The sequence below is a fragment of the Pundamilia nyererei genome, unplaced genomic scaffold (assembly GCF_000239375.1).
Source record: "Pundamilia nyererei isolate P.nyererei 1_Seehausen unplaced genomic scaffold, PunNye1.0 scaffold00027, whole genome shotgun sequence".
NCBI classification, from domain to species: domain Eukaryota; kingdom Metazoa; phylum Chordata; class Actinopteri; order Cichliformes; family Cichlidae; genus Pundamilia; species Pundamilia nyererei.
This window is the reverse complement of record NW_005187428.1, coordinates 573817-598884: the sequence shown is the minus strand read 5'-3', so window position 1 is coordinate 598884 and position 25068 is coordinate 573817. Positions and strand designations below refer to the sequence as shown.

General features: G+C 40.8%; 1 protein-coding gene across 1 annotated transcript; it reads right to left on the bottom strand.

Moving 5' to 3' along the window:
- Positions 1-8589: 8589 nt before the first annotated feature.
- On the bottom strand, positions 8590-24682 carry duox (dual oxidase). Its single transcript, XM_005728007.1, has 34 exons — positions 24617-24682; positions 24185-24305; positions 24012-24095; positions 23764-23928; positions 22866-23053; positions 22518-22713; positions 20412-20578; positions 19998-20061; positions 19531-19627; positions 19225-19315; positions 18011-18113; positions 17763-17935; positions 17506-17681; positions 17264-17382; positions 17033-17170; positions 16834-16947; positions 16293-16495; positions 15883-16068; positions 15420-15645; positions 14003-14096; positions 13743-13918; positions 13594-13663; positions 13418-13459; positions 12259-12437; positions 11928-12158; positions 11739-11838; positions 11609-11658; positions 11391-11518; positions 11154-11307; positions 10782-11014; positions 10542-10700; positions 10311-10466; positions 8864-8992; positions 8590-8779 (listed from the first exon to the last, which is right to left on the bottom strand). The coding sequence occupies exons 2-34, from the start codon at positions 24249-24251 to the stop codon at positions 8657-8659; spliced, it is 4581 nt and encodes a 1526-aa protein (XP_005728064.1). The 5' UTR covers positions 24252-24305; positions 24617-24682; the 3' UTR covers positions 8590-8656.
- Between the last annotated feature and the right edge of the window lie 386 nt (positions 24683-25068).

Here is a 25068-nt window from a genome sequence, read left to right as displayed (position 1 = left end):
TAAGAAGATTAACAGACTCTTAAGTACACCAATGCACATTGCTCACCAGCGCTTAGACACCCTCAACATATTTTGCATTATTTTCCTGTCTTGTTGGAAGATCAAACATTCACTAAAGTCTTCATTTCATATCCGTATGGCCCATTTAATTAAAAATGTGTCTAACTAGTTTTTCTGTTCTGTTACAGCCCAGAAGATAATTTAGAACAACCATGTCAGAAGGCTCCACAGTTATTTTGGGTTGTGCTGACTGGCCTCGAAATCACCAGGGACTTACAAAACAAGGAGTGTGAGAGTCAAATCCTCTACCCATCGAGGAAAACTGTGTAAAGTGAACGAGACATACTGTTAGGCTGAGTAAGATGGGAGGAACTCAGCAATCCGCAGCTCAGCAACTCTCCTAACAACTCACCTTCCTGGATATTGCTGTGAGAATGTGACACCTGATTAAAACAAGATTAGAACATTTCGTCACGGGCACTGACCCATTAAATCCAGCGTTACTCCTGCTTAAGGAGAAGCATTAACACATGAGGAGGAAAAAGGGTGTTTCAAGGGGAGCTTAATGTATTTCAATGAAAATCTATTAAAAAGAAAAGACTAATGCAGCACAAACCAATATGACCTTGAAGTGGATTTTATCAAAGTGCTGTGGAAAAAAATAAACGCCTTTACCAGAAGATGGTGCTATTTGATCAGTGACTCCTGCACATGTGGCCATAATAGGCTTTCATTAAATATTCACCAGGACCAAAAACTGAGCCAAAAGTAATACATCACCGTATTTGAGAAGTATGAATACAGAAACAGCTCGTTATAAAAGATGATACAAAACAGGGGCTGTGGCAGAGATCATTTTTACAGTGGTCAGGCTCAGATCGTTACTCGCGTCGGGGTGGAATAGAAAATGAGTTTTTCTTCTATGTTGAGAATTGCTGCAGGCTAAATAATCACTTTTACGTCAGTTACCGTTGTCATTAGCCTAAGCAGGCATGACTTATATCTGAACAGACACCAAGAGAACTTAGAAACTTTTAAAAAAAATTTAAGCCTTAGTGATTAAAAAAAAGGACCATTTGGTAAAAGCTTTGATTTTTTCTTTATTCTTATTGAAAAAGCTCATAAAATAATTACAGTGTAACTGAATGGCTGCTCTGTTAAACTGTATCTCTACTGGAAGTTAGAAAAAAAGAGTATTCTGTGAGTATGTGCATTGCACTTTAATATGTCTCATCATCACTAGATGGGACTTGGTCATGGCCTCAGATTGCACCAGGGAAGACAGCACTGTAGTTAGTGTAAATTATGATTTGCTGATATAATTTTTATATTCTTTTTTTTTTTTTTAAATATGTGCATTATAATTTGTGTATTATTTGTCTTTAAAGGGCTAAAATTAACCAAGAAATATTTCAAGTTTTTCCAGCAGGAAAGCAAAAATACATGCTAACACACCCACATTTCAGACACAAATGTTCATTTAAACTGTACTTTAAACAGTTCATTTAAACAACTGCCTCGATTGAAGGAAATGTAGTGAAAGATTTATTTTTGTTATTTACCCACTTGATATGATTTGACTGGGACCTCCTGCAGTGGTGTGGTAGTTTTGTGTTCTGAGTTTTACAAATCATTCACACTCACTCAGCTACTGTAGTTGTCATCAGTAACAACAGAGAGGCATAAGGCCAGTTGTACATGCAGTTTTCCCCTTGTATTAAGCAAAGGAGGACATGTTTGCTCCACGGTGTCGCCTGTCTGTGGAACGCTGAGTCTTTCTCTTCCTCTGTCTAACTGCACAGCCACCTACTGTGCTTTGCACTTATAGAGCACTCTGCTCCGGCCCTACATCTACTATAATGGGAGAGAGGTTAAGTAGCAGATGCAAGCCAGGTTTACCATTCTTTGCAGCACCCTAAACCTACAGCTAAGCCAGAGAACCACACCGTGCTGTCATTCTATATTAGGTACTCCTTGCTATTACCAGGTTGAATACTCATTTGCCTCCAGAACTGCCTGAATTCTTCATAACATAGATTCAACAAGCTGCTGAAAGCATTCTTCTGAGATTTTGCTCCATATTGAAATGATAGCATCACACAGTTGCTGCAGATTTGTCGGCTGCATATCCATGACGTGAATTTCCTGTTGAACCAAATCCCAAATGTTGGACTGAGAGCTGTTGACAGTGGAGGTCATTTGAGTACAGTGTTTAAGAAACCGCTTTGAGCTTTGTCATGTGGCTTGTTATCCTGCTGGAAGCATCCATCAGAAGATGGATACACTGCGGTCATAAAGACATGGACAACACTCAGGTAGAGGCGGCGGCATTTATTGATGCTCATTAGACTAGACAACGTTTTTGCAATCTTCTATTGTCCAGTTTGGTGTATTGCAACGCTGCCACATTCAAAGTCACTTAAATGACCTTTCTTCGCTATTTTGATGCTCAGTGTGAGCTACAGTGGGTCATCTGGTTGAGCTGATATTTGAGTTAATGAGTAGCTGAATGGGTCTGGTTCACAGAGTAGCTGCTGAGTTTAAACATGACCTGTATTTTGATGCAGGTCAAAGTTCAGTGTCAGGTGCATTTATTGCATACTGAATCACTTTGATTTGACTGATTTATTGTGTCTCTTAAGAGCATTCCTTTGGTGGATAAAGTCATTCCTGTCTCATTTGTTGTCACTTTATTTTTGTCATTCACAAACAAACTATATATGTCGTGGTCCCTCAGTCCTTTCCGGCTGATCAGGTTTTATTTTCTCTCTATCTCTCTGCTTCAGTTTCTATTGCTTCTATTGCTTCTCTCTTCTCCACTTCTCTTTCTCTTTGTATATTGTTGTCTATGCTACTGGGTGGGACTCATTCTGGGTTCCCGCTCTAGACTCTACACACCTATGGAAATCCCCCACCTATCTCCAATTATCTCATCAGCAGCCACAATCCAGATAGTTGCTGGCTGTCATTCTTTGCTGGATTGTTGAACAATCTAGTTAGTGAAGTGCTGGCTGCTTCTGTTTGTGTTTTGCCTTGAATTGAATTCGTGTGTGTTTCCCTCCGTACGCATCTTCCCTTGATTACTGCCCTGGGGTGTGCTGAGCCCGCCTGAGAGAGAAATGAGTTGAGGAGTGTCCGAAGTTTTGATGCCTTTTCCCCTGTATCCCTGGAGCCCCATTTCCCCTTGTACACTGTATATAGCAGAACTGGTGATGACTGCACATAGACACACTGAACTTTCACCTTTCCGAGTTTACTGAGTCCACTCCTTCCAGTAAACGTGACAATGCACATGTAGACAAAGTCTTTCTGCGCCTATATTCACAAAGCTCCTTATCTCCTTGCCTAACAACTGTTTATTATTGTTTCTAAAAGCATGACTGTATGTCCGGAATTGATGAAAGGTGTCAGACGGCTGTGTACACGTCTGCATCAGTGCATCAAAGGTCACAGACCATGTTCAACAACTTTGGTTTTTTACTGAGTGCTTGCTGTATTCAAATAATTCCTGCACAATGCATAAATAGAAGAAAAGCACACTCAAAGAGTGGTGAGCATGTTCCCTCAGACATAAAATGACACCTCTTCAAGACATTAAGTGTACTTTCAGCCCTGGATCCTATTTTCTAAAAGATGGCTCGTCTCGCTTGTTTCTCTGACAGCAGCATTTTCTATGTCAAGGTGACCGAGACCACAGCTGTTTTAGCAAAAAGAAAATAGGACCATTGTAGAGCAGCAGGATCTCAGTTTTTCCACAACCACAACTTCACCACATCTGCAATAATACTAATAATAAATAAACCGGTAAAAAATGGTTTTGCAGTTATTTAGACTTGCATGTTTATCAATAAAGGACATGCAGGAAAGACTTATAGGCAAACACATGCTTACTGACTGCTTTGTCATAAATTTTAAACCTCAATTCCAGAGTTTTTGCCAGATTTTTAAAGCTCAGAATTTTTTTTAATCCAGAATATGATCTTTGTATTTACATTTTTTTAAGTCCACCCTTAAATTCTTGCTTTTACACTCAAGGCTACTTTATATCCTCACATTGGTAAGACAGATCAAGAAACCTCAGCATCAGACCAAATGCATTACCAAACATTAATACACATAATAAAATAAAAACTTGAAATGAAATGAAGCAACCTGATCATAGTGGGGTTTTACCGATCAACGCCACGCACAAAGAGAACAACTGAGGTTTGTTCTTTAAAAATATCTTTTCTAACCAAATGGGGTTTTTTTTTCATACTGTAAGTAAGGCAGCAGTTAATTAATAACTGATAATGAAGAAAAAAGTAAGACCAGCTATTAGTTCTGCTTTCAAATTTAATGAATTTACCAGAGTGGCACTGTTTTAAAGTTTAAATAAAGTAAATGTGAATGTGCCATGCAGGTCGGATCAGTTCCAGTTCCAATTCTGCAGATCTGAGTCTTTCTTTTAAAGAAATACATTTTAAAGCATGTGCAATAACTACCAGTGTCAACTGTGCCATCCCATTGTTATTACATATTTACAAATGAAAGGCTTATCCGTTATCAGTGACATTATGTTCTACTGCCTGAGATCGTAACCTGAGGGTAAGGCTGCATACTTAATGTTTAATCGCAGCTCTCTGTTTGCGCTCCCATTACACATTTAACAATGAATTTTTTTTTATCTAATTCTGGATTATAGTTGTGCCTTTATCAACTCTCTCAGTACTGACCCACACTGACATGTATTCATTTGTTATATATTTTGTTCCTGAATCTTTATCATAAAGTCAAGCCAAAAAACCCCACTTACTGCATGACTCAACCTCTGTTTGACATTATCGCACCAGACAGAGAAAATGCACTTAAAGATAAGCAAAATAAAACAGTTGAGAATTTCTGAGGAAAAGAGGACAAAATCATAATGCAAATTTTTGTAACGACTAGTTATCAAAATTTTGGCCACTGAAAACATATTTTCCAGTTGTAATGTAACAAATCTAAGTACACTATATTTGTGCAGGCGCTTTGTTTTTGTTGGTGTGTTGAACTGAACGAATACTGACTATACTGGGAGAAGTATATGTTAGAAAGGTTTTAAAAGTTACATTGCTGCTGAGACATGTCATTTTGATACTCTCCCCAGTCCTAAATGTCATGGTCCTGGGTCGTGTGACCCAGTGTTATGAGGTTGTTGATGTTTTTGTCATTCGTTTGAGTTTAGTTTCATTTCAGTTTATCTACTTACATTCTGTCATGCCTAGGTTACAGTTCTAGTTCATGATTTATCAAGCTCCCCATTTGTCTCATCCCCGTGTTAAGTCTTCCGTATCAGCCTGTCATGTTAAGTCTACGTGTGTTTATCTGTCATGTTTCATGTCCAAGTTTTCTTTGTTTGTCAAGTTCCAGTCATGTCTGTGTCTCGTTATGTTTCCTGTTTTATTTTGAAAAAGGTTGTGTGTGTTCTGTGTTCATGTGGTTAGATTAAATCTCCCCTGTGCTGTCATTATGTTTAATTCTAGTCAGCCATGTCCTCTTGTGTCTCCACTTCCCCTGATCACCTCATGTGTGTATTTATGTCCTCAGGCTTCCTGTGTTCACGTTCGCGTCGTCTGTTATCTCTCAGTCATGGGTTTTGTTTTCACTGTGTTCATAGTTACTCAGTGTTCATGGTTTCTTCATAGTTTTTTCACTGAGTTTCATAGTCTTTAGTTGCACAGTGTTCAGTCGTCTTTGCTTTCTTAGTTTCACGTTTTGCCTGCAACCAGCTAAATAAAGCTCGCCTTTTGTTAAAGCCCCGTCACGTCTCCTGTAACGCCTCTCTCTCTGCATCTGGGTCCTGAAATCTAAACACTCTGGCGCACCCCGCCGTGACACTAAATTTCGAAATTTTAAAATGAGTGAATGTAGGTGACAAAGGCATGATGATAAATTAAGGGTATGGCACATCCTTGGGACGTTTGTGGAAGTTGTACTGTAAGCCAGCGGTCTTAGAGTATAACAGTTGTAACCATGCTTACTGTATTTATTACTGTAAGTATTTCAGAGAACAGGGAAACGTTTCAGAGTAACTCAAATAAATTACATTATAGTCAGCAGTAGGAAAATTGAGCCACTGCATTAAAGATGCTGATAGGTGCTGATATGAAGGAGTAAACAGCAGAATGACCTCCTGTGTCACCTTTGTTCTACAGAATAATTCTAATAGCGTGAGACGCTCTTTGTGACAATGAGTAATGACTCATGTGATCTTTACACATTATAAAAACAAGGAAATGTTCACCTCTTGCTTCTCATATTAGTCTCTACAGGTGTTTCCAAGTAAGAATTTATATACTGCGTCTTGCAAACAGTTTCCCAGCAATGTAACTTTGCTTCCTTGTCTCCTGATTGGCGCAATAAACTTCCAAACGATTTCTTTAGATAACCTTTTATCTCCCAAGGAAGCCAGTGACCGAGTTATTGTAGCTTTTGCATTTTCAAATCAGTGTGAACTTTTATTTTATTTTATTTTGACGTTTAGTTTCAATCTCAGTTTCATTTCCATTAGTCTCCAGTGCAGGATTCAGGGTTTGAAAATGTTTAGTTTTAGTTTAGATTCTATTCATTTGCTAATTTTAGTCTTTTTAAGTGTTATAGGACGGAGAGCAGATGTCAGAGACGAGACGATGAGAATGATGATGACAACTATTTCGGACATATAAAATAAAATAAACCAATATACTCACATATAAAATGGTCAATTATATCAGCATTAAATTTAATTTTCTTTTCTTCTTTCTTTAATTGAATTTTTCATTTATTTCATGAGTTTCATGAACTTCAAGGTTTTTGACTTTGAAAACAAAATGTTAGTGTGGTTTCTAAATTCTGGCTTGATACATGATCCCGATTGCTTTTTTTCCCTAAAGTTTACGTGAGAGTTGAAGTAAAGTTTCGTATGTATTACCCCAGACTTCCACACAGTACTCTAAATATGGCAACATAAGATTAGTAAGTGTCACAATAAAACTCTGAACCTTTTGAAATCAGTTGACCCGCAGTGTTGTAGTCATCCACAGTCTCACTAAAGATGTTTATGAAATCCTTGTCAGGCCTGTGAAGGGCCATATAATCCTAATCTTTGCTCTTAGATTACCTTCACTGTGGCTTACTTGTGCTTCTTAGAGACTGGGAGGATGATTTTTTAGTTGACTCTACTATGCAATCAGCTTCCACTCTGGGCTCAGGACACGAACACTATCTCTATTTTAAGAATTAGAGTTTAAATTTTCTTTTTTTTGTTAAACCTTACAGTTCCAGGATCCAGTGACCCTGAACCTTGCCTTAGGCGTGCTGCAGTAGTCTCAGGCTGTTGCACTAATTTCCCAACAATGCACTGAGCATTTTCTCTCTGATGCCCTCTCTTGACTCCCTGTGTGGTTATGTGCCACTTTTGTGTGTCACTAACTTTTGTCTCTCTGCTCTCCTTTTCTTTCTTGAGACTAACCCACCAACTGGTGTATTTGAATAACCCCGAGCCTGCTTCTCCTGGAAGTTTTCTCCTGTTAAAAAGGAGTTCTTTCTAAATGTTATAAATAAACATTTAAAAAATGAGTTCTTCCTTCTCAGCTCTGCCAAATGGTAAATGGTCTGACAGTTGGGGTTGTCCCCCTAAAATTACAGTCTTTACCTTAAAACAAAAAGCACCTCAGGACAACTGTTGTTATGAACTGCTTTGAAATAAAATTGACCCAGAGGCACAAAATCCATATTACTTCAAAGACCATGTCTTCCTCATTAGTGCTGCTCAGAAACTCTTAAGGCCTTTCACCTCAGCTGCTCCAGTGAAGCTTCTCAGTGTCTGTCAGATCAGATGCATCAAGCTGGACAATAGTTTCAATTTGTGAAACTGTGTGCAAGGTGAAGAACAGCAATCATTAGACCCAGTCATGCTTCAGAGCCTTGGTGAAATATTCTTGACTGTTATGCACCAGCAGAGAGGTTTAGCTAAACAACACACACAGTTACAGTAAATCCTCTGTGTTTTCCTACCGCCTGTGCCAGCCAAGTAAAACATTTACCAGTGCAAAATGCATTTAAGTGTTTCTGTGGTCACGTCAGCTTGTATCTCGTGCTTAAAGTTAAACTAGAACTTTATGATACCCGTGCATCCACCCATCTGATCTTAAGTGTGTTTTATAAGCAATAAATAAATGCAATCCACTGTTTAGTGCAGTGAGGCTTGTTTGGCTTACCGCTCAACCAGCAAATCCCTTTTAGGAGTTTTGGTTATTGAAATGAATGTTTAGTCCAAAAGCTTGCAGAAGGAGCCAAAAGCAGCACAAAACCCTCCAGATTTTTAATGTAAAATGTTTGTTTATTTCTCAAAGTTATACAGATACAATAAAGCAAGAAATCAACAATATAAACCGGCCGTACACTTCAGATAAAAACACTCACAAGATTCACAATGAATAAAAATGGGTTTGACAAATTATAGGTACATTATTTCTCACAAGATATACCCTTATTGATTCTACAATGATGTTTATGATTGGATTAAAATGTATCAGGTTGTATCCTTCAAGTAATTCAAGTAATTAAAATAAAAACTAGAGTCTACCAAAATGGCTCTACCACTCTCTATTCTTAACACATAAACATGGCTAGTTTTGTTCTTTCTGTAAATAAGTTAGAAGTTTTCATAGTGATGTATGAAATGGGCCTGATCCCTCTTGTTCATCTGCTGGCAAGCTTTCTCCACATTTTTGGTCAGTCCTGGAGGACCACAGCTGAACACTCCAATTTTACCCACCTAAAGAAAATGATACAAATTCAGACGTTAGAATAATCCACTCATGTCCTCCGTCGGGTAAATAAGGACGGATGAAGGCCTGACCTCTGGATGAACCTCCTGCAGGGAGCTAAAAAAGGAGACGAAGGGCGGGCGGCCAAAGTGGGTGACGGACCTGAGGCCGGTGAAGAGGCTGCGGTTCCACACTTTTTGAAAATGGCGCTCACACACGTACTGCACACACAAAGATGGGGAAATTCATTAGTGAGTACAGTACTCATGTGAATCCTGACAAGAGTTATCACTTCATTTGCTTCAAAAGTGTCGTTAGACTGCCTTTCAGGGCAGCTGGGATTCAGTCTCAGCAGCCTTCCTGTGTCTCATTCTAGTGGAGCTTTCAATTACAGGTTCATTGTAGCTTGTTGTTTTTGTTTTCTACACTGATTGCAGCGGTCCTGTAGTATCCTGCTGTTTAAGACACTCACCAAACTCTGAAAACTAAGCAAGATGTCAGTCTTACATGTTTACAGAAACACACACCAGGTTCAGGGATACTACTCCCTTTGTGTTTCTGTTTGGCTGTTAATCTTGTTTTCTTTGGTTCTCTAGTTTTGTGACCCGTGACCATTAAAACACCAAGTCTCTGGTTGTTTAATGTTAGCCCACTTATTAACTTTCCTCACATGGGAAGATTGATAGCGGTTTGGGTAATTACAATAAATTTGCATACTTTTGTACTACGAGTGGGATTCAAACAGATCTATACTCTATGCATAATATCATTTTTCACACTCTAAGAGATGCACCGAGGGCACCGGTATATTGCCTAAGGACACTTTTTGACATGCTAAATGGAGGAGCTTTCTAATTAATGGATGACTCAAAACTTCAGCTAAAAGTCTGGAAACCAGGGAAAACAGCCTGTGAAACTCAGTCATGTGCTCTATTCTATTTGTTCGACCTGTAAAAAGTGGTTTCAAAGGAGCACTTGCTCTGACTGTTCAATAGGAACAAAGCAAATTCTAATCGTGCCCATGAAAGCGATTCTGCTAAGAAATCAGTAAAGGTTTTATCAAAATTAGACAAATAAGATGTAATGTGTTTAATAGCCAGCTTTACAGATGTTTTGCACAGGTTAGCTTCCTTGTTAGAAGGCGAGTGACATGAATCTTGTCATCTAACTCTCATCAAGGCATTTGGTATCCTAAACCAGGTTTGGCCAACTCCAGGCCTCGAGGGCCGGTGTCCTGCAGGTTTTAGATCTCACCCTGGGTCAACACACCTGAATCAAATGATTAGTTCATTAACAGGCCTCTGGAGAACTTCAAGACATGTTGAGGAGGTCATTTAGCCATTTAAATCAGCTGCGATGGATCAAGGACACATCTAAAACCTGCAGGACACCGGCCCTCGAGGCCTGGATTTGAACACCACTGTCCTAAACAATCCCTTTAATACAAATGTTGATTTAATTGTTTGATAAAGGTTTAAATACATTTCACTACACTCTCTATTTCATGTGATACTTTGAAATGGTGACTGCAGATCTTACCAGCATGGTCGTGCGGAGGTCGAACTTTTCAGCCACCTGAGTGATATAAGTGTGGACCGACACCAGATCCTGAGTGTCCATTTCTTCCACCTCCCTGATGATGTCTGACACCCACTCAAACTGACGCTGTGTCCGTGTCACCCAGATGAAGTAAACCTGAAAAAGTACAGGACTGTTAGGAGGAGGATTTCAAGATAAAATGTGTTTCTGGTTGTTTCATTCAGGACTCACTTTTTTGCACAAAACCTTGGACTTGACAGAGGACTTGAACACCAGGTCTTTGAGAATTGAAGTGAACGGGGTGACTCCAATCCCTCCTCCCACCAGAACAGACACCTCAAAGTCAATCCACTCCTGATGGCCCTCGCCAAAAGGTCCATCCAAGTACAGCTTAGGGTGAAGTGAAAGATGAATACCAGTGCCATGAAAATAACTGAGATTCAGATGAAACCACATGCAAAAACAACCTACCTTTGGAAAAGCTCCAAGCTCCAGCAGGTTTTCCTCGGTGTAGAGCTCTCTGAGCTGGCTGGTCCACGGCCCCACAGCTCGGATGTGCAGGCTCAACGTCTCTTCGTGAGGAGCTGATGTGAGAGTGAATGGGTGGTACTCATCCGTGCCCAACATCAGACATGCTATGCGAACCCACTGGCCCGAACGGTAAACAAAGCCCTGTGGCCGCTTGAATTCCAGATGTGTCACACCTGCAGGTAGGATAAGTCATGCACAAACACATTGCATGATTTCAGTGAAGACAATGCAACATTTTCAGAAATCAGGTCGAGACAGAACAATGAGCCATTTAATAGAGAAAAGCCATGTTTAATCTCCCGAAAGGGTCACCTGATGGCAGCAGCTCAGCTCTGATAACTGGGATCTCCACCTTCTTCCTACTCAGGCTGATTAGTTTGTCCAGGAGGAAGAGCAGGCCAGGTGGGATGAGGTAGATGTGGAAACGAGGCTCTTGAAGCAGAGCGAAACTGCCATGAATAACTGTCTGTCAAGACAAAACCAAAGCTGGTATCACACCGCTGTTCAAAACTGCCTCAGTTGTGCGCTTTAAACCCAAATAGTACTTACAAGAATGTACACGGCAACATAGAGGTAATGGGTGATCCAAAATGCACGAAAACTGATGCGACGGAAATAGTGTGAGGCAAAAACGTACATGAATGCGAACGCAAAGAGAAGCAAGACCCCAGTCATTCCTATAAGAAAAGAAAAATGCAGAGCAAGCAAATTAATTATTAAAAAAGTAATACTGCAGCATGTCTGTAATCAACTATTTCATAGCATACCTGGAACAGTTTGAAAGAACCACCAGTACCACTTGGGAGGAAGTTCAGACCTAAAAGGAAAACACGGCAAACATAAACTGGGATAAAATTCCAAAATCTGCAACATCTAAGGTTTCGTTTGAAGTCTTACCCGTTGTTTGATACGACTTTTGGGAAGAGACAAGATAGGATGTTAAGGTCGCTGACGGAGAAGACGTAGATGTTGACCACGTGGCCCAAACTGTGAACAACTGTAATGAAAACAGAAAACAGTGAGCACCACATGAATATTTATATCACCAAACATCAAATCGTGACCATCCTTCCCATAAATACCGACTTGAGAGGATGATGGCACTCATGGCCATAAAGCGATGAAAGTCAATGGCAGCGTCAAAGGGGATGTATCGATTCAGGAAGGTCTCTCGGCAGAGCGTGATGAGGTTGCGACACACGGTGAGAAGCATGTAAGGAAACAGAAAGGAGATGGCAGCGGCTGAACCACGGGACACGATGATACCCACCATGGATGTCTCGGGGACACCTGTAGATACAGACTGCAAGCCATAGTCTGCGCACAGTAATTGTATTCAGATTAGATGGGGGGGGGGAAATGAACATGCTACGGGGCTGTGATGCAGTGGGGACACACAAGGAAGATTTCCACTCACAGTAACATCTTTCAAGTGCAACACCAGCTGTGATGCCGTACACGATGATGAAGCACACAATGTGACGCCGATAATTCTCAACGAAACGTTTGAACTGCTGGATTTTCTGCTGGACCGGGTTCTTTATGTACTTCTCGCGCTTTGGCTTCACATAGACATTTGGAGTATGGACGTTTAACCTGAAAACAGTTGAACCTGTTACATTTTGTTTTACAATCTAAGTGTTAAAACAGATGCAAAAAGAAAACAGAAAACATGCAAACACCACAGAAAAAGGTCCCACCCAGCTGGTGGAACGTTTCCTGCTGTGAGGCAACACTGCTAACTGCTGCCCCACCTAGAATGTGTGTCATTAATCTAGCACACTTAAGTAGGTGGGTTAATCTAACTTCAAAGTGTTGCAGCATCATAAAAAGCACCAATTTGTTTTTATATTTTTACAACCAACACACAGTTACATTGTCAGGCATTGTGTTTACTTGTGGATTTGGAAGGTGATTCAGGTGTGCAGCAGGGCACACCTCAGTGATGTATAAGACTAACACTACACAAGCAAGGATTCAACTGGCAGCTCGGGCTGTCCCTTCCTCACTTTCTTTCTTTCTTTCTTTCTTTCTTTCTTTCTTTCTTTCTTTCTTTCTTTCTTTCTTTCTTTCTTTCTTTCTTTCACATGCTTGCTGAGTGGAGTTGAAATGCAAGGAAAGGATCCAAGTGAAGGAAGCCAGGAGACTTGTTAGCATAGTGACAAGCAGCCAATGTCTCTCTTTAAAAGTTTTCACGTCTTACTTTGAAGACTACTTTTCTTGTGTGCCTTCTTTTGTTTTCACTTCCCGTCTTTGTCTGTGTGTACTTATTCTGTGTGTCCATCAGTCCTTCAATGTGATTGGGCCTTGTCTTTGTCACTCACAGCATCTTCTGCAACTTAGCCTTACGCCTTTTTTTAAGTTTTGCCCCATTTTCCTTTAGTTTGTTTTCTATTTGTTTACTTTGATTGTTGAACTTCATCAGCCTAATTAAGGCTCACCTTTGGTTTTGCATTTAGGTTGTCTTGTAAATACACTTCACACACCAAGTATGGTTTTATTTAAAGCTGTGGTAGACTTTTGTCTTTCTCGGTATTCATAATTTTCATTCTTTAAAGAACTTAAAGAAACCATACCTTTTCCGTTTGCGTATCTCTGGTCCGTCTGTCTTGTGACTGCTGAAAAAAAGCAAAACAATATTGAACATCATAGAAATACAAGCTGGATAAAAGAAAGAAAGAATCCCGGATTTTTGTCTTAAGTATTACAAACATTTTTGATGTGAATGAGTTATGACATCCAGCTTTCTCACCTGTTTGCCGGACAAATGAAGGACACTCTCTGGTCTCGACTCAGCTTCTTCTTCCCCTGTTTCTCCATCCCTGTGCACATGCCAGACACACAACTGCATCAGACAAGGTCAGAAAAAGGAGGATGCTCTTAAACAAAACTTTCTCCAACCTTTGACATTGAGCTGAGCAAATTGCAGCTCCTTCTCGTGATCCCGCAGCAGAAAATGAAAGTCCTCCCACGAGATTTTCTCCTTGTCATCAAAGCCCGCGGCCTGCATCATGGCCTTGATGCCGTCCTCTGCCTGACTCTTTGAAAGAGCACCGTTGGAGATTTCTATGAAAGACCTGCAATTCATCAAAAGGTTGAAAATGACCCATAAAACACACAGACTAAATGTGGTGCACTCGTAAAAAAGGGAAAGACCAAACCTGAGCATCCTGGCAAATTCTTCTTTTGATAAGAAACCAGTTTCGCCAATGTCGTTCATAGAAAACATGAGTTTGGATTTTTCCTCTGGAGACCCTGAACACATACACATATCATCAGACATCAGAATTTAAATGTCTATCAATCAAAACAAAAAAATTTAAAGGAAGTCTTTTCAAAGTACAGCATCAGGTCAGTTAAACTTCTGGGATATTGATCTGGTCAGTTAAGTAGCAGAGGGGCTTGTCAATCAGTTTCAGTTCCTTTGGAGTTAACAGGTGCACCAGAGGGGCAGCAATGAAACAACCCCCAAAAACAGGAATGATTTAGGTGGTTGTTTTCGGACTTTTTATTCACAACCTTTGCATTTGGCTATAGTCAGTGTAACTACTGGTAGCACAAGGCGATACCTGAACCCTACAGAGGTTGCACAGGTAGTTCAGCTCCTCCAGGACAACATATGTGCCGTTACTAGAAAGTTTACTACTTCACCCAGCACAGTCTCAAGACAATGGAGGAGATTCCAGCAAACGGGCAGAAAGCTGGACAGAAGTTTCTTAACCCATCAGCGGGATCAGTATCTGCTCCTTTGTGCAAAAAGGAGCTGGATGAGCGCTGCCAGAGCAAGAAAATGACAACCAGCAGTGGTGTGAACGTCCCTGTCCAAACAATCACATGTAGACTTTATGAGGGTGGTCTGAGGGGCCAACATCCTCACAGGGTCCCGTGTTCACTTCCTGGCAGTGGAGCCCGATTGTCAGTTAGCATAGAATACCAGAAGTGGCAGGTCCACCTCTGCTGGCCTGTGCACACATTAACTGGCTGAGCTACAGTAAATCCAGTAGAACACCTCTGGGACACCAGTTTGCACCTCAAACTGTCCAGGAGCTCAGTGATGCCTTGGTCAATCTGGAAGGAGATCCCCCAGGACATCAACTGTTGTCTCATTAGGAACGTGATGCGATGTTATCAGTGATGGGCACAAATAGGTAGAGGCGATACAAACTACTGAGTACCATTTTGAGTTGCTTGGCAAACTGGACTAGCCTGCCTCATCATTTTTCACTTTGATTTTTGTGGTGTTTTTGAATTCAGCCCTCTGTATGTTGATCATTATGCAATGTGGCATCCTATCATTCCTAAATGAGATGTGCTGCTTTATTTTTTGGAGCAGTGTACCTACAGTGTAACTGCTTTCATGTGTGTGACTGATGTTCTTCATTTTTACTTGAAGTTGGACTGTTTTTCATGATGCTTTAAATACTGTTCCAGCATTTTTTTAAATTCTGGAAACCCATTCTTGTTTGTTGTTTTGGAGTTTGTTTGTTTTTTAATTACTATTGAAAGAATTTAAATTGCAGATGCACTTTTAGAGCCGTGGCTAAAAGGCAGAGCATACTTTGAAGTCACTAGTTTTACCTTTCATAAAGATAACAATAACATCCAGAAACTCTTGAAAGGAGAGGTAGCCATTGCCATCTTTATCAGCTAGTGTAAACATGGAGTCCACAAATAAGGAATCGGATTTGAGGCCAAGTGCATCAGCAAACTCCGACGCCGTCAGCTCACACTGGAGAACCTCCCTGGCTTTCTTGTGGGATATGCCACTCATGTCTCCGGCGTCACACTTCTCTATTTCCAAGACCTGTGAGGGAAGTGTTATTACATGTCACCATAGTGTCATTACTAATATCACAAACGTCAGCAGCATAATGTCATGGCAGGTGAGATCACAATCAAGACCAACAATTAGTTCTGTTGGTTTGTGGTCTGTCTAATTTGACCTTCAACTAGGATTGACGACATTTTGCGGCCAAGCACAAAGCTGCCGCCACAGGTGACAGGAGACAGAATGACATAAACATCCAGAAGGTGACTGTACCTTGGAGAAAGCGTGGCGAATGAAAGTTTCAACAATCTGAGCCCTCTGCTGTCTGGTCAAAGCCTCCTTCAGCAGTCCCTTCTCCCTCATCTCTCTGACTCTAACCTCCGGCCTGACGTCTGTCACCTCTGGGCGCAGTTGCCTGACAAATTCCATACGTTTGCTCTCTTCATCAAAAAACAGCACCTGTGTAAAACATTATTTAAAAAGGAAGAGGGTGATAAAAGCAATGGGTTTTAGTGATGCATGCATGCATCTAGGACCAGATGAGGTGGAAAAAAAGGGGGGGCATCACTTTGTCAGCGAGAACGTTGGTGCCTGCACCAGATGCTGCAGGGGCATTTCTGGGTTTTTGGTAATCTGATTACAACTGTATCCATAGGTTAAAACCATCTTATCCCAGTACTCACCAGGTCATACTCTTTTGGCACTTTGAGCAGCAGAGCCTTCTGCTGACAGTCGTTGGAGAGAACGACATCTAGGTAGTCCTGATTGCGCAGATTGATGCAGCGGTGAGCAGTTCCAGATCTGTCACAGACCTGCAGCCTCCGCTTCTCATCGATCTCCACGCTGACGGGCTGCAACTGTTTTTTATGACCCTGCCACTCGTATGCTAGAGAACATAAGCAGAATGAGATGAAGGTTGTGATAGCTTTCTGGATAAAATATGGAGGAGTCTAAAAGAACATGAGCAGAGAAAAACTAAAAACTTCTTTAACCATCTCCAGCTTTTCTTGTTTCTAGTAGGTTTAAGGTCAACTATATCCTTAGATTCATTAGTATTATTAGATGACATATTTTTACAGTTATATTCACACAACTGGCTCATTTTTTAATGAGACATAAATCATAGCTGATGACATAAACTGACATTGATCTAACCCAACAATGGACACAGCAAATAAATAACGTTTGAAGCTTTTCCTTTTAAATCTTATTTTGATTTCATACCACTGAGTCCCACAGCCGGCTCATCTGTTCTGTCACCAGCTTTCCTTTTTCTTTGGAACTTCCTGTAGCGATACTTTCTTAGATACGCCACGGTAGAGGCCACCAGAAAACTCACTGTAAAGGAAAACAATCAACTGCTTCACATTCAAATCAGAGTTTTTGCCAGGCAAGAAGACAGCGAGACCGTGACGATACTTACCAACAGGGAAGAGGAACATGACAATAACAAATATCCCAAAGCCAGCCCTGCTCCCATCAAAGTAATCAAGTTTTGTGGCATTAGTGCAAGAATGGAGCATTGATGCATTTAGCTGTGTGGGTTGAGGGCAGGGGTCACCTAATGACAGCAAAGAGAGCTTTCTTTATTTTTAAAGGACATATTTATATATAAAACTGAAACTTTTTGATCATAGACTTCATTTATTTGTACCATCCTTCCAGAAGAACACGTTATTCTGTATATGTGAGGCCTCTGCACTTGTCACCGCAATAAGGACGTCACGATACGTCACACTGCGGATCGCTTGGATCTCTTTATCCGTAAACAAACTGGAACCCCAAGAAAAAAACACTGAGACGACTAACTCAAATGCAGTGAGTTTTCTGTTCAGAAGTTTGTAAATGTAAAGGATAAAATATTCTCTTTCTACTGTATGAGGAAACTGAAATTACCCATTCTGCTTGTTCTCAAACCAAAAGCGGTCTCCATTTCTTATACGCTCAAACTGATCCAGCACAATAGCGGAGAAAACAGGACCCGGCCCATCAAGAGTTTCCAGCAGTCCTCCAGGGAAGAGCTCCAGCTTTGAGATGTCTCCATCATACAGTTCTGCAATGTCGCGGAGCAACTGTTGCAACAACACATTCATTTAATTCCCAGAATTAATGCCCAACTTTCTTTACTGTGTGTTTGGTTTTCAGATTTGTACCTGTGGGTTGGTGTGGTTGAGCTCAGGATTAATATCCTCAAATTTGTTTACAGGAGGCAAATCCAGAGCCTTTCTAATCTCAGTGTAACTCCGTAGACCAAAGTCTCTTCCTCGCTGGATGGTCATAGCCACCAGATCTGTCCGGGTGAACCTCAACGGTCCGTACATAAAATCTATCAAAGTATAAATAAAATTAGAGCGCTGCATATTTATTTGTTTATTGGGTAGTGATTAAGAAAGATTAAAACCTCTCAAGTCCTCCACAACAATATTATCTTCTCTCTCTGCAATCTGGGAGGCCATTCCCATGAGGAGGTCATCTACATCCTGGCTTTTCTTCATATTAACTTCCTGGGAAAAAATGAATGATAGAAACATTTTAAAATCTAGGAATGGGAAGTGCATAGTATAGTAGTTCATGCTTTAAATTCTGTCACATGCACAATACTGTACACAGAAAAAAATGCCTCTCTATGCTCTTCTTTTCTCTCCCCTCTTTCCATCACCCTTTAACCAGTCATGGTGAAACTCAGAGGCTCGGGTTGTTTTTTGTTCTTGGACCAAGATAAACTGATAACTGATTAAACTGACATCATAAGAAACTGAAGGTTGACATCCAATAAATAGTTAATTGATAACACATTTTCCTTTCTTTTCCTTTTTGTTTGGGGTGTTGAACTATTTCATTTCTTTCTGGTTTTCACATTCATTTCGGTTGTTTAAATTATTTTTGTGGTATATTTGAGTTGTTTATTTTACTTGAAAGTATTCCTACTTTAACAAAAAGCCAAATGGAACTGAGCAAGACATTTACATAAAGCAAATTTTCTGTTTCATAAATCTTTGGTCCTGTGTGTTGTGTGGGGTGGAGGTCTTATTTACTCCTACAGAGTTTGCTGCTGCCAGTCTCCTTCCCAATCCTAGTAGATCAGTGAGCGTGAATCTGAGTAAATCTGTGATAATTCTAAACTGGAAAGCTCTAGGTCTAAGATTCTTGATACAAGCCTTAGATTCAGATATTGTAGATGTTATACTTGGTGCCAGCAGTGTAAATCACTTTATTAAGATAGAGGGACACACGTCACATTCAGGTTACAATGGCAAAAGCCAAAATGGAGTTCTTCTTCCACACTGTCACCAAGTGCTTCCTCACGCTGTTTGATTACTGGGGTTCTATCACTAATACTGTACACTCTTTATCTTTTCAAATCACCTTGATAAAACTCTCACGGTGAACTGGCAACATTTACATAAAACTGAACTGATTAAATATCTTTTCAGTCATCCTTGGGATTTGTCTCTTTCTGTGTTTCCACTAAAAAAAAAAAACAACTACTACTTTGATCCTGCTCTCACTAAAAATCTTTTATACAAATAAGAACATCAAAATGAAAGCTGGTGGTGAAGCGTGTGGTGCACTATAGCAAACTTAATAAAATGCAGCAGTCTAAACAAAACATACCTGACGTTTCCAAAAGCTGTTACAAAGGCGCATTGCTGGCGATGTGCTCCCATCGATGTTGATAATTTCCCGAAAATGGCAGGTTCTGTTTCTGTAGGAAAACAAAGCGACAACGCACAGTTATTCTCACAGCATCTAGATGTAGGGTTTTACATGGTGTCTAACAATATTCACAGCAGGATACTGAGCTTTTATAATTTTTACCCAAAGGAAATATGGGAAGCAGTGGTATGTTTCTTTAAACTTCAGAGGTGTGTTCCCCATTCCCCCTGTTCCCAGTGGTCCCAGGAAATAAAGAATCATTACCTCATGTAAACACCAGGTGGAGCCATAGTGATACCAAACCGTATGGCAGCAGCCTGAAACTCAGGTGAGATCCCTGGATCAACAAACTTCTGGTAACCTGCATACATGTAAGTCAGAACATAATAAAAACAAAGTGAAAAAAAGAGTGACAGCAACAACAACAGAGTGAGAATTACTCCTCAAGCATGCAAACTTCTACCGCAGTGAGCCGACAAACGCAGTGAATAGAAGAAACAGTGAAAAAGCGACTGAGGTGATGGGATCATCTGACCATTATCTTCTAACTTTCTTCAGCCGTGGCTGCTTATTCAGCACAAGAAGAAGACTCGGGTTAATGCTTTGCTGACGGCACACACTTTTTGTCAAACTCCACCACCGATGGCTCACCTCACCACGGCTTGTGGTCACCGGTGCATGACCTGTTCTTCCCTGCTTCTACATGCACATGCACTCTGGCTGATTCTTACCTGGGTAGGGAGGAAGCTTTTTGCCATTAAGGTACGCAGGCAGCCATTCATAGAGAGCAATATTCTGTGTGGAAACAAGGCAGGAAAAACGTCAGTTTTTTATATTTAAACTGTGTATGAACCAGGCATAACGCAGTAGATTGATGTGATGATGAATCCAGTAGCTTACATTTTAAAAATAATTAATTGCGGGTGAATGATCTATTGTTCTAAAAACAACTAAAAACATCAAGACATGGTCACTGCGGTTCATGACAGCTTGCGCAGGGAGCAGAAGTGCTAATCAAATGAGTGAGGGATGATGCATTCGCCTTTAACGACCACCTAGCATTGATGCAACCTTCTTCTCTCAAGAGTGCAAATTAAATCAGCATCTGTGCAGCGAGAGGATTACGTGGAGACTTTTCCATCTACCTGGAATGTGGCCACAACGGTCTTCCTGGCGTTTTGAAACAGCTCCTCGTCTGACCACTCTGGGTGATTGTTGTGGAGTTTGGAGGCGATTTGATTGTGGTACCGAAACCAGATAATCCCCTCTGCTGCTGTGAACACGTTCTCGTTAGCCCAGGCATTTCCCAACTCTGGGCAGAAAAGAAGATAGAAAATCTAGCAAATTCTCCTCTGCCATCATTTCATTTTGCATTATTATCACAACACAATATACAGAAATTGCCTTTACAGTTAATATTTTTAAATAAAAATCAACCGAACGATCATTAATATTTCATGCATCTTTAGCCAAGTGTCCATTTCATTTTGTGTTGATTTTTCAAGATCTCTGACCGCTGATAGAACAATAATTTAGCTACTTGTTTTTAAGGACGTGACAACAAAAGGAGAAGATCCTCCCCAGACAGCCAACAAAAACACTGGTTTCATGACACCTGTATGCCATCTTCTCTGCTATAAAGAAAGGGATTTACTGTGGTTGGCGTGACAGGCCATTTACAAAACAACTACAGAGTCATAACCCACGTCAGTCTGGGCCTCCCTTGACTCACCCTGGCAGACTGTAACACAGACTGAGGGTGAAGAAGTATTTGCATACATTTTTTGGGTGTTTGTTTTCTTGATTGGGTGGATATTACCACATGGCGTGCAAAGAGAGTTATGTGATTTGGACTTATATAATGTGCAATCACAATGATTTAGTGATGCTTACGAAACAAAAACATATACACTGTGTGGACAAATGTACTGAGGCACCTGCAGTTTTAACTTAGAGGGGCTGCTCGGCCATGGAAACCCATGGCATGAAGTTCCCAGCTCACCATTCTTGTGCTGATGTTCATGCAGAGAAGGTTTAGACTTCTGCAGTTATTGAGCCAGCAGAGTGTTGGCAACTTTTCCACACTATCTGCCTCACTTGGCAACTCTGTAACTTTACATGGTCTGCTGTTTTGTGTTGCTATGGTTCCTAAATGCTTGAACTTAGATCTACAGGGAAGAAATTTCACAACCTAATTTGTTGCAATGGTGACATCCTGCTATAGTATCACACTCAAATCCAGTGAGCTCTTCAGAACGACCCAATCTTACACAACTGTCTATAAAGGCTGACTCCATGACTGGTGCTTGATTTTATACACCTGTGGTGATAACAGTGTCATCCTGTCTCCCTCTAACGCAGGGGTGGGCAATCTCAGTCCACGAGGGCCGGTGTCCCTGCAGGTTTTAGATCTCACCTTGGGTCAACACACCTGAATCACATGATTAGTTCGTTACCAGGCCTCTGGAGAGCTTGAGGACATGTTGAGGAGCTAATTTAGCCATTTAAATCAGCTGTGTTGGTTCGAGGACACATCTAAAACCTGCAGGGACACCGGCACTCGTGGACTGAGATTGCCCATCCCTGCTCTAACCCCAACTGGCTGTGGCAGATCACTACCCTTCCCTGAGCCTGTTTCTGCTGGTGGTTTCTTCCTGTTAAAAGGGAGTTTTTCCTTCTCACTGTCACCAAGTGCGTTTTTAAAGTGGGTCATTTGAGTATTGGGATTTTCTCTCTATCATTCTAGGGTCTTTACCTCACAATATAAAGCACCATGAGATGACTGCTGTTGTGATATGGCACTATATAAATAAAACTGAATTGAATAGAATAAAAACACCTGAATTTAAGAGGTGTGGCCCAATATTTTCCATATAGTGTATGTGGAAAAACCTCAGTATCAGTCTCAATATATAATGACTTCCTCTTACTTTTTTTAAGGAGAAGAAAATATTCAGATAATAGGCAACTGCATTGTTAAGTTTTGGCACACTAAATGTCATCTCTTGCAAACAAAATTAAGATTTAAAAAATGTAAAATAATACTATTTGTGTGGGCTTCCCAGACTCCATTTATAGAAAATAATTTTTTTTTTTAAAAGCTATTCCCTACATGCTATATGTCCTCCTACATGTAAGTATTATAATTACATATGAGGGTTAATTTTGTTCCTTTTTTATATTATTTATATTTAGTGATCTTGTCGAATGGGAAATTAGTGTTTGACACTATCAAAACTTTGTTTTTTCACCATAAAGGCCTTCTGCTACAGCTTCTCTTGTAGAGGGATCAGCAGCGCTCCACATCTGGCGTCCTCCTTTCTTGGGCATGTTCCACTCAGAGCCTGAAGTGAGGAGGCCTCCAGAGAAGCTTCTCCGGGAGTCGGACCAGGAAGTGGAGGGGCCATAAATGGAGCTACCATCTATCCAGGCGGTCACCAAGTTCACCTGTATTGTATAGTGTGCATGTCACATATAAATCAGGAAAAAACTGCCCATACAGCTGTTTGCACAGAGACACATTTACGCTGAAGACTGCAGCGGGACCTTAGACGCAACACAACTCTATCTTAACACAATGGTCAAGAAAGAATTGGTACCTGTATGCGAGGGTTACTGGGACTTTGTCCTGACTCTTTGTCCCACGGTCCTCTTTGGAAGAGCAGGAGGACTTTCCCGGAGGCGGTCGGGTCAAAGACAGGGTCACCTTTTGGGACTGGGATGTGCATGAACTCAGGTGGGCAACCAGGAGTTCTTGAGTCAAAAATTTCAAATGTAACATGATAACCTGAAAAAATGGAAAATAACTTCCTTTTACCTGCTTTATACTGTACTACATATATTAGCAGTTGTCAGAGTGAACCAGGCGCTCAGGTGACAGTAAAACTTATTAAACGTGTCCAATAAGGGAAAAGCTGAAAGCGTTTTTTGTTGTGTTAACTAAGTACTGTGGAAAGTTCACAGTGATTCAGTGGTCATTAAAATGTGTCCAGAATTTGCACATTTAAGATGATTTATGATGATTCATCCGGTGAATCATGTCACACTCCTCTCCCCTAGATAAGTTGCCTTTATCGGTTAAAAGTATCGGTATTGTTATTGGTATAGGCGACACTAGCCATGCATTTAATTGTTATCAATTTCCCAACCCGAAATTGAAGTATCGCACACCACTATCTCAGCAGACATCTTGGTAACGCCTCCGAACTCTTATTTTGAAGGATGATCTAAATTAACATTAATTTCAGAGTCAACAAGACGTAAAACTACACACACTGAAACACCAATCAAATCCGATCTTCATAATGTGTGAAAGGTTTGCTGTATTTGCCCTAAATTACGTTTTTAAAAAGTTCCCCCCTTGAAGGTGCACAAGTAAATTTCCAGTCAGGATTCTAGGCGTGCCATGTTTCAGTGTCAGTAATATCTGTGCTTTGTATCCTTCTTTTGCTCAGCGAACCATTTTATTTTACATTATTTATATAGCTTTATATTTACCAAAGAAAAGCGAGAGCACGGTCTGGTTGCGTGTGGAGGGGAGACCCGAGGGCCCCTCCGCCAGCAGCCTACTCAGTCTGCGGGGGTTTGGAAGCAGCGGCTCCTGGACAGGATGGTAGACTCCGTCCGAGTAATGCGCGGGCACGAGGCGCATCAGATGAGTACCTGCGCGAGCACAAGCACAGCGCGGTGATGTAGAGTTTGCAGAGTTCACCGCGGCTGCACACTTGAGCAACTCCTTGACTTACCGACAGCTCCGCGTCGGGGATATCCCAGACTGTTGTACCAGCCGTCAAAGCGAGGAACCTCCCAGGTTATCTCACAGTGCGAACCTGTTCGGTACATGTCGAGCAAATTGGAATTTATTTTACATTAATAAAGTTAAAAGAGTCTGAAAACACGGTCTTTGCTTTCTACTTACGTTCACTAACAGTGAGCACCAAGCCAAACGCAGCACACACACTCCAAACCCATTTACGCAAATCCATTGATGCGAGAGGTGCTCCTCAGCGCAGGATTCGGCCAAGAGGAGTAGTTGAGTACTGAGAAGTGAAGACGGAGTGAAGGTAACTTGTATTTCCTTTTATATCCTCATTAACATGTAATAGAGGCTACTTTTTATAAACAAGGCTGCTTTAACAGAAAGAAGAAAATTCCTACAAGTTTAACTCGACTGCGCTCTAGTTTTTCAAACAAACAGCAAAACTTGACAAAAACCTAAACTGCACCGCTTCATCGCGACAGTACCATTTAACGTGTATGTTATGTCTATTTAACTCTAGTCCAAAGAAAATATCATGTGCCTTTTATCTCTTAGTATCTGACTGAAGATGAGGAAGTAGTTGATTCTCACCTACTGCAGAGGTTGAAGTGTTGCGCAGAATAGTTCAGTAGCACAGGTGCTGCGGAGGGATGGTGCAATACTAAAGTTTAAATGTTCTGCACAGCTTATCACAAACTCAATGTGACCTGTTTCCCAAATGGGAATGGCCATCATTCCTGGATCACACCTCTTTTCCACAGTATTCCAGTTAATGCATCCTCCTCCCTGGTGAAACGAGGGGGGGCCCTGCTGGTATAAAAGAAGCCTATGCTTCTTCAACCTTCACACTTAACTTCCTTCTCCTTCAGTGATCACTGACTTAACTTTAAGGTAAGATATCTCTATCTCTATCTCTAAGATATTTCTATACAATAGGTTCATTGAGTTTTTGTCATTATTATTATCATGATTATTTAAGGTGTGACTGAACACACTAAAATCAGGATGGAGAAAAGAGAAGAGCAGTGATTTACATTACAGTG

Coding starts and splice junctions, on each gene's coding strand:
- duox (XM_005728007.1), bottom strand. CDS start 24,251: ATGGATTTGCGTAAATGGGTTTGGAGTGTGTGTGCTGCGTTTGGCTTG. Junction 19,316..19,530: donor CCACCTGGTGTTTACATGAG/GTAATGATTCTT, acceptor GTTTTCCTACAG/AAACAGAACCTGCCATTTTC. Junction 18,114..19,224: donor ACAGCTTTTGGAAACGTCAG/GTATGTTTTGTT, acceptor ATTTTTTCCCAG/GAAGTTAATATGAAGAAAAG.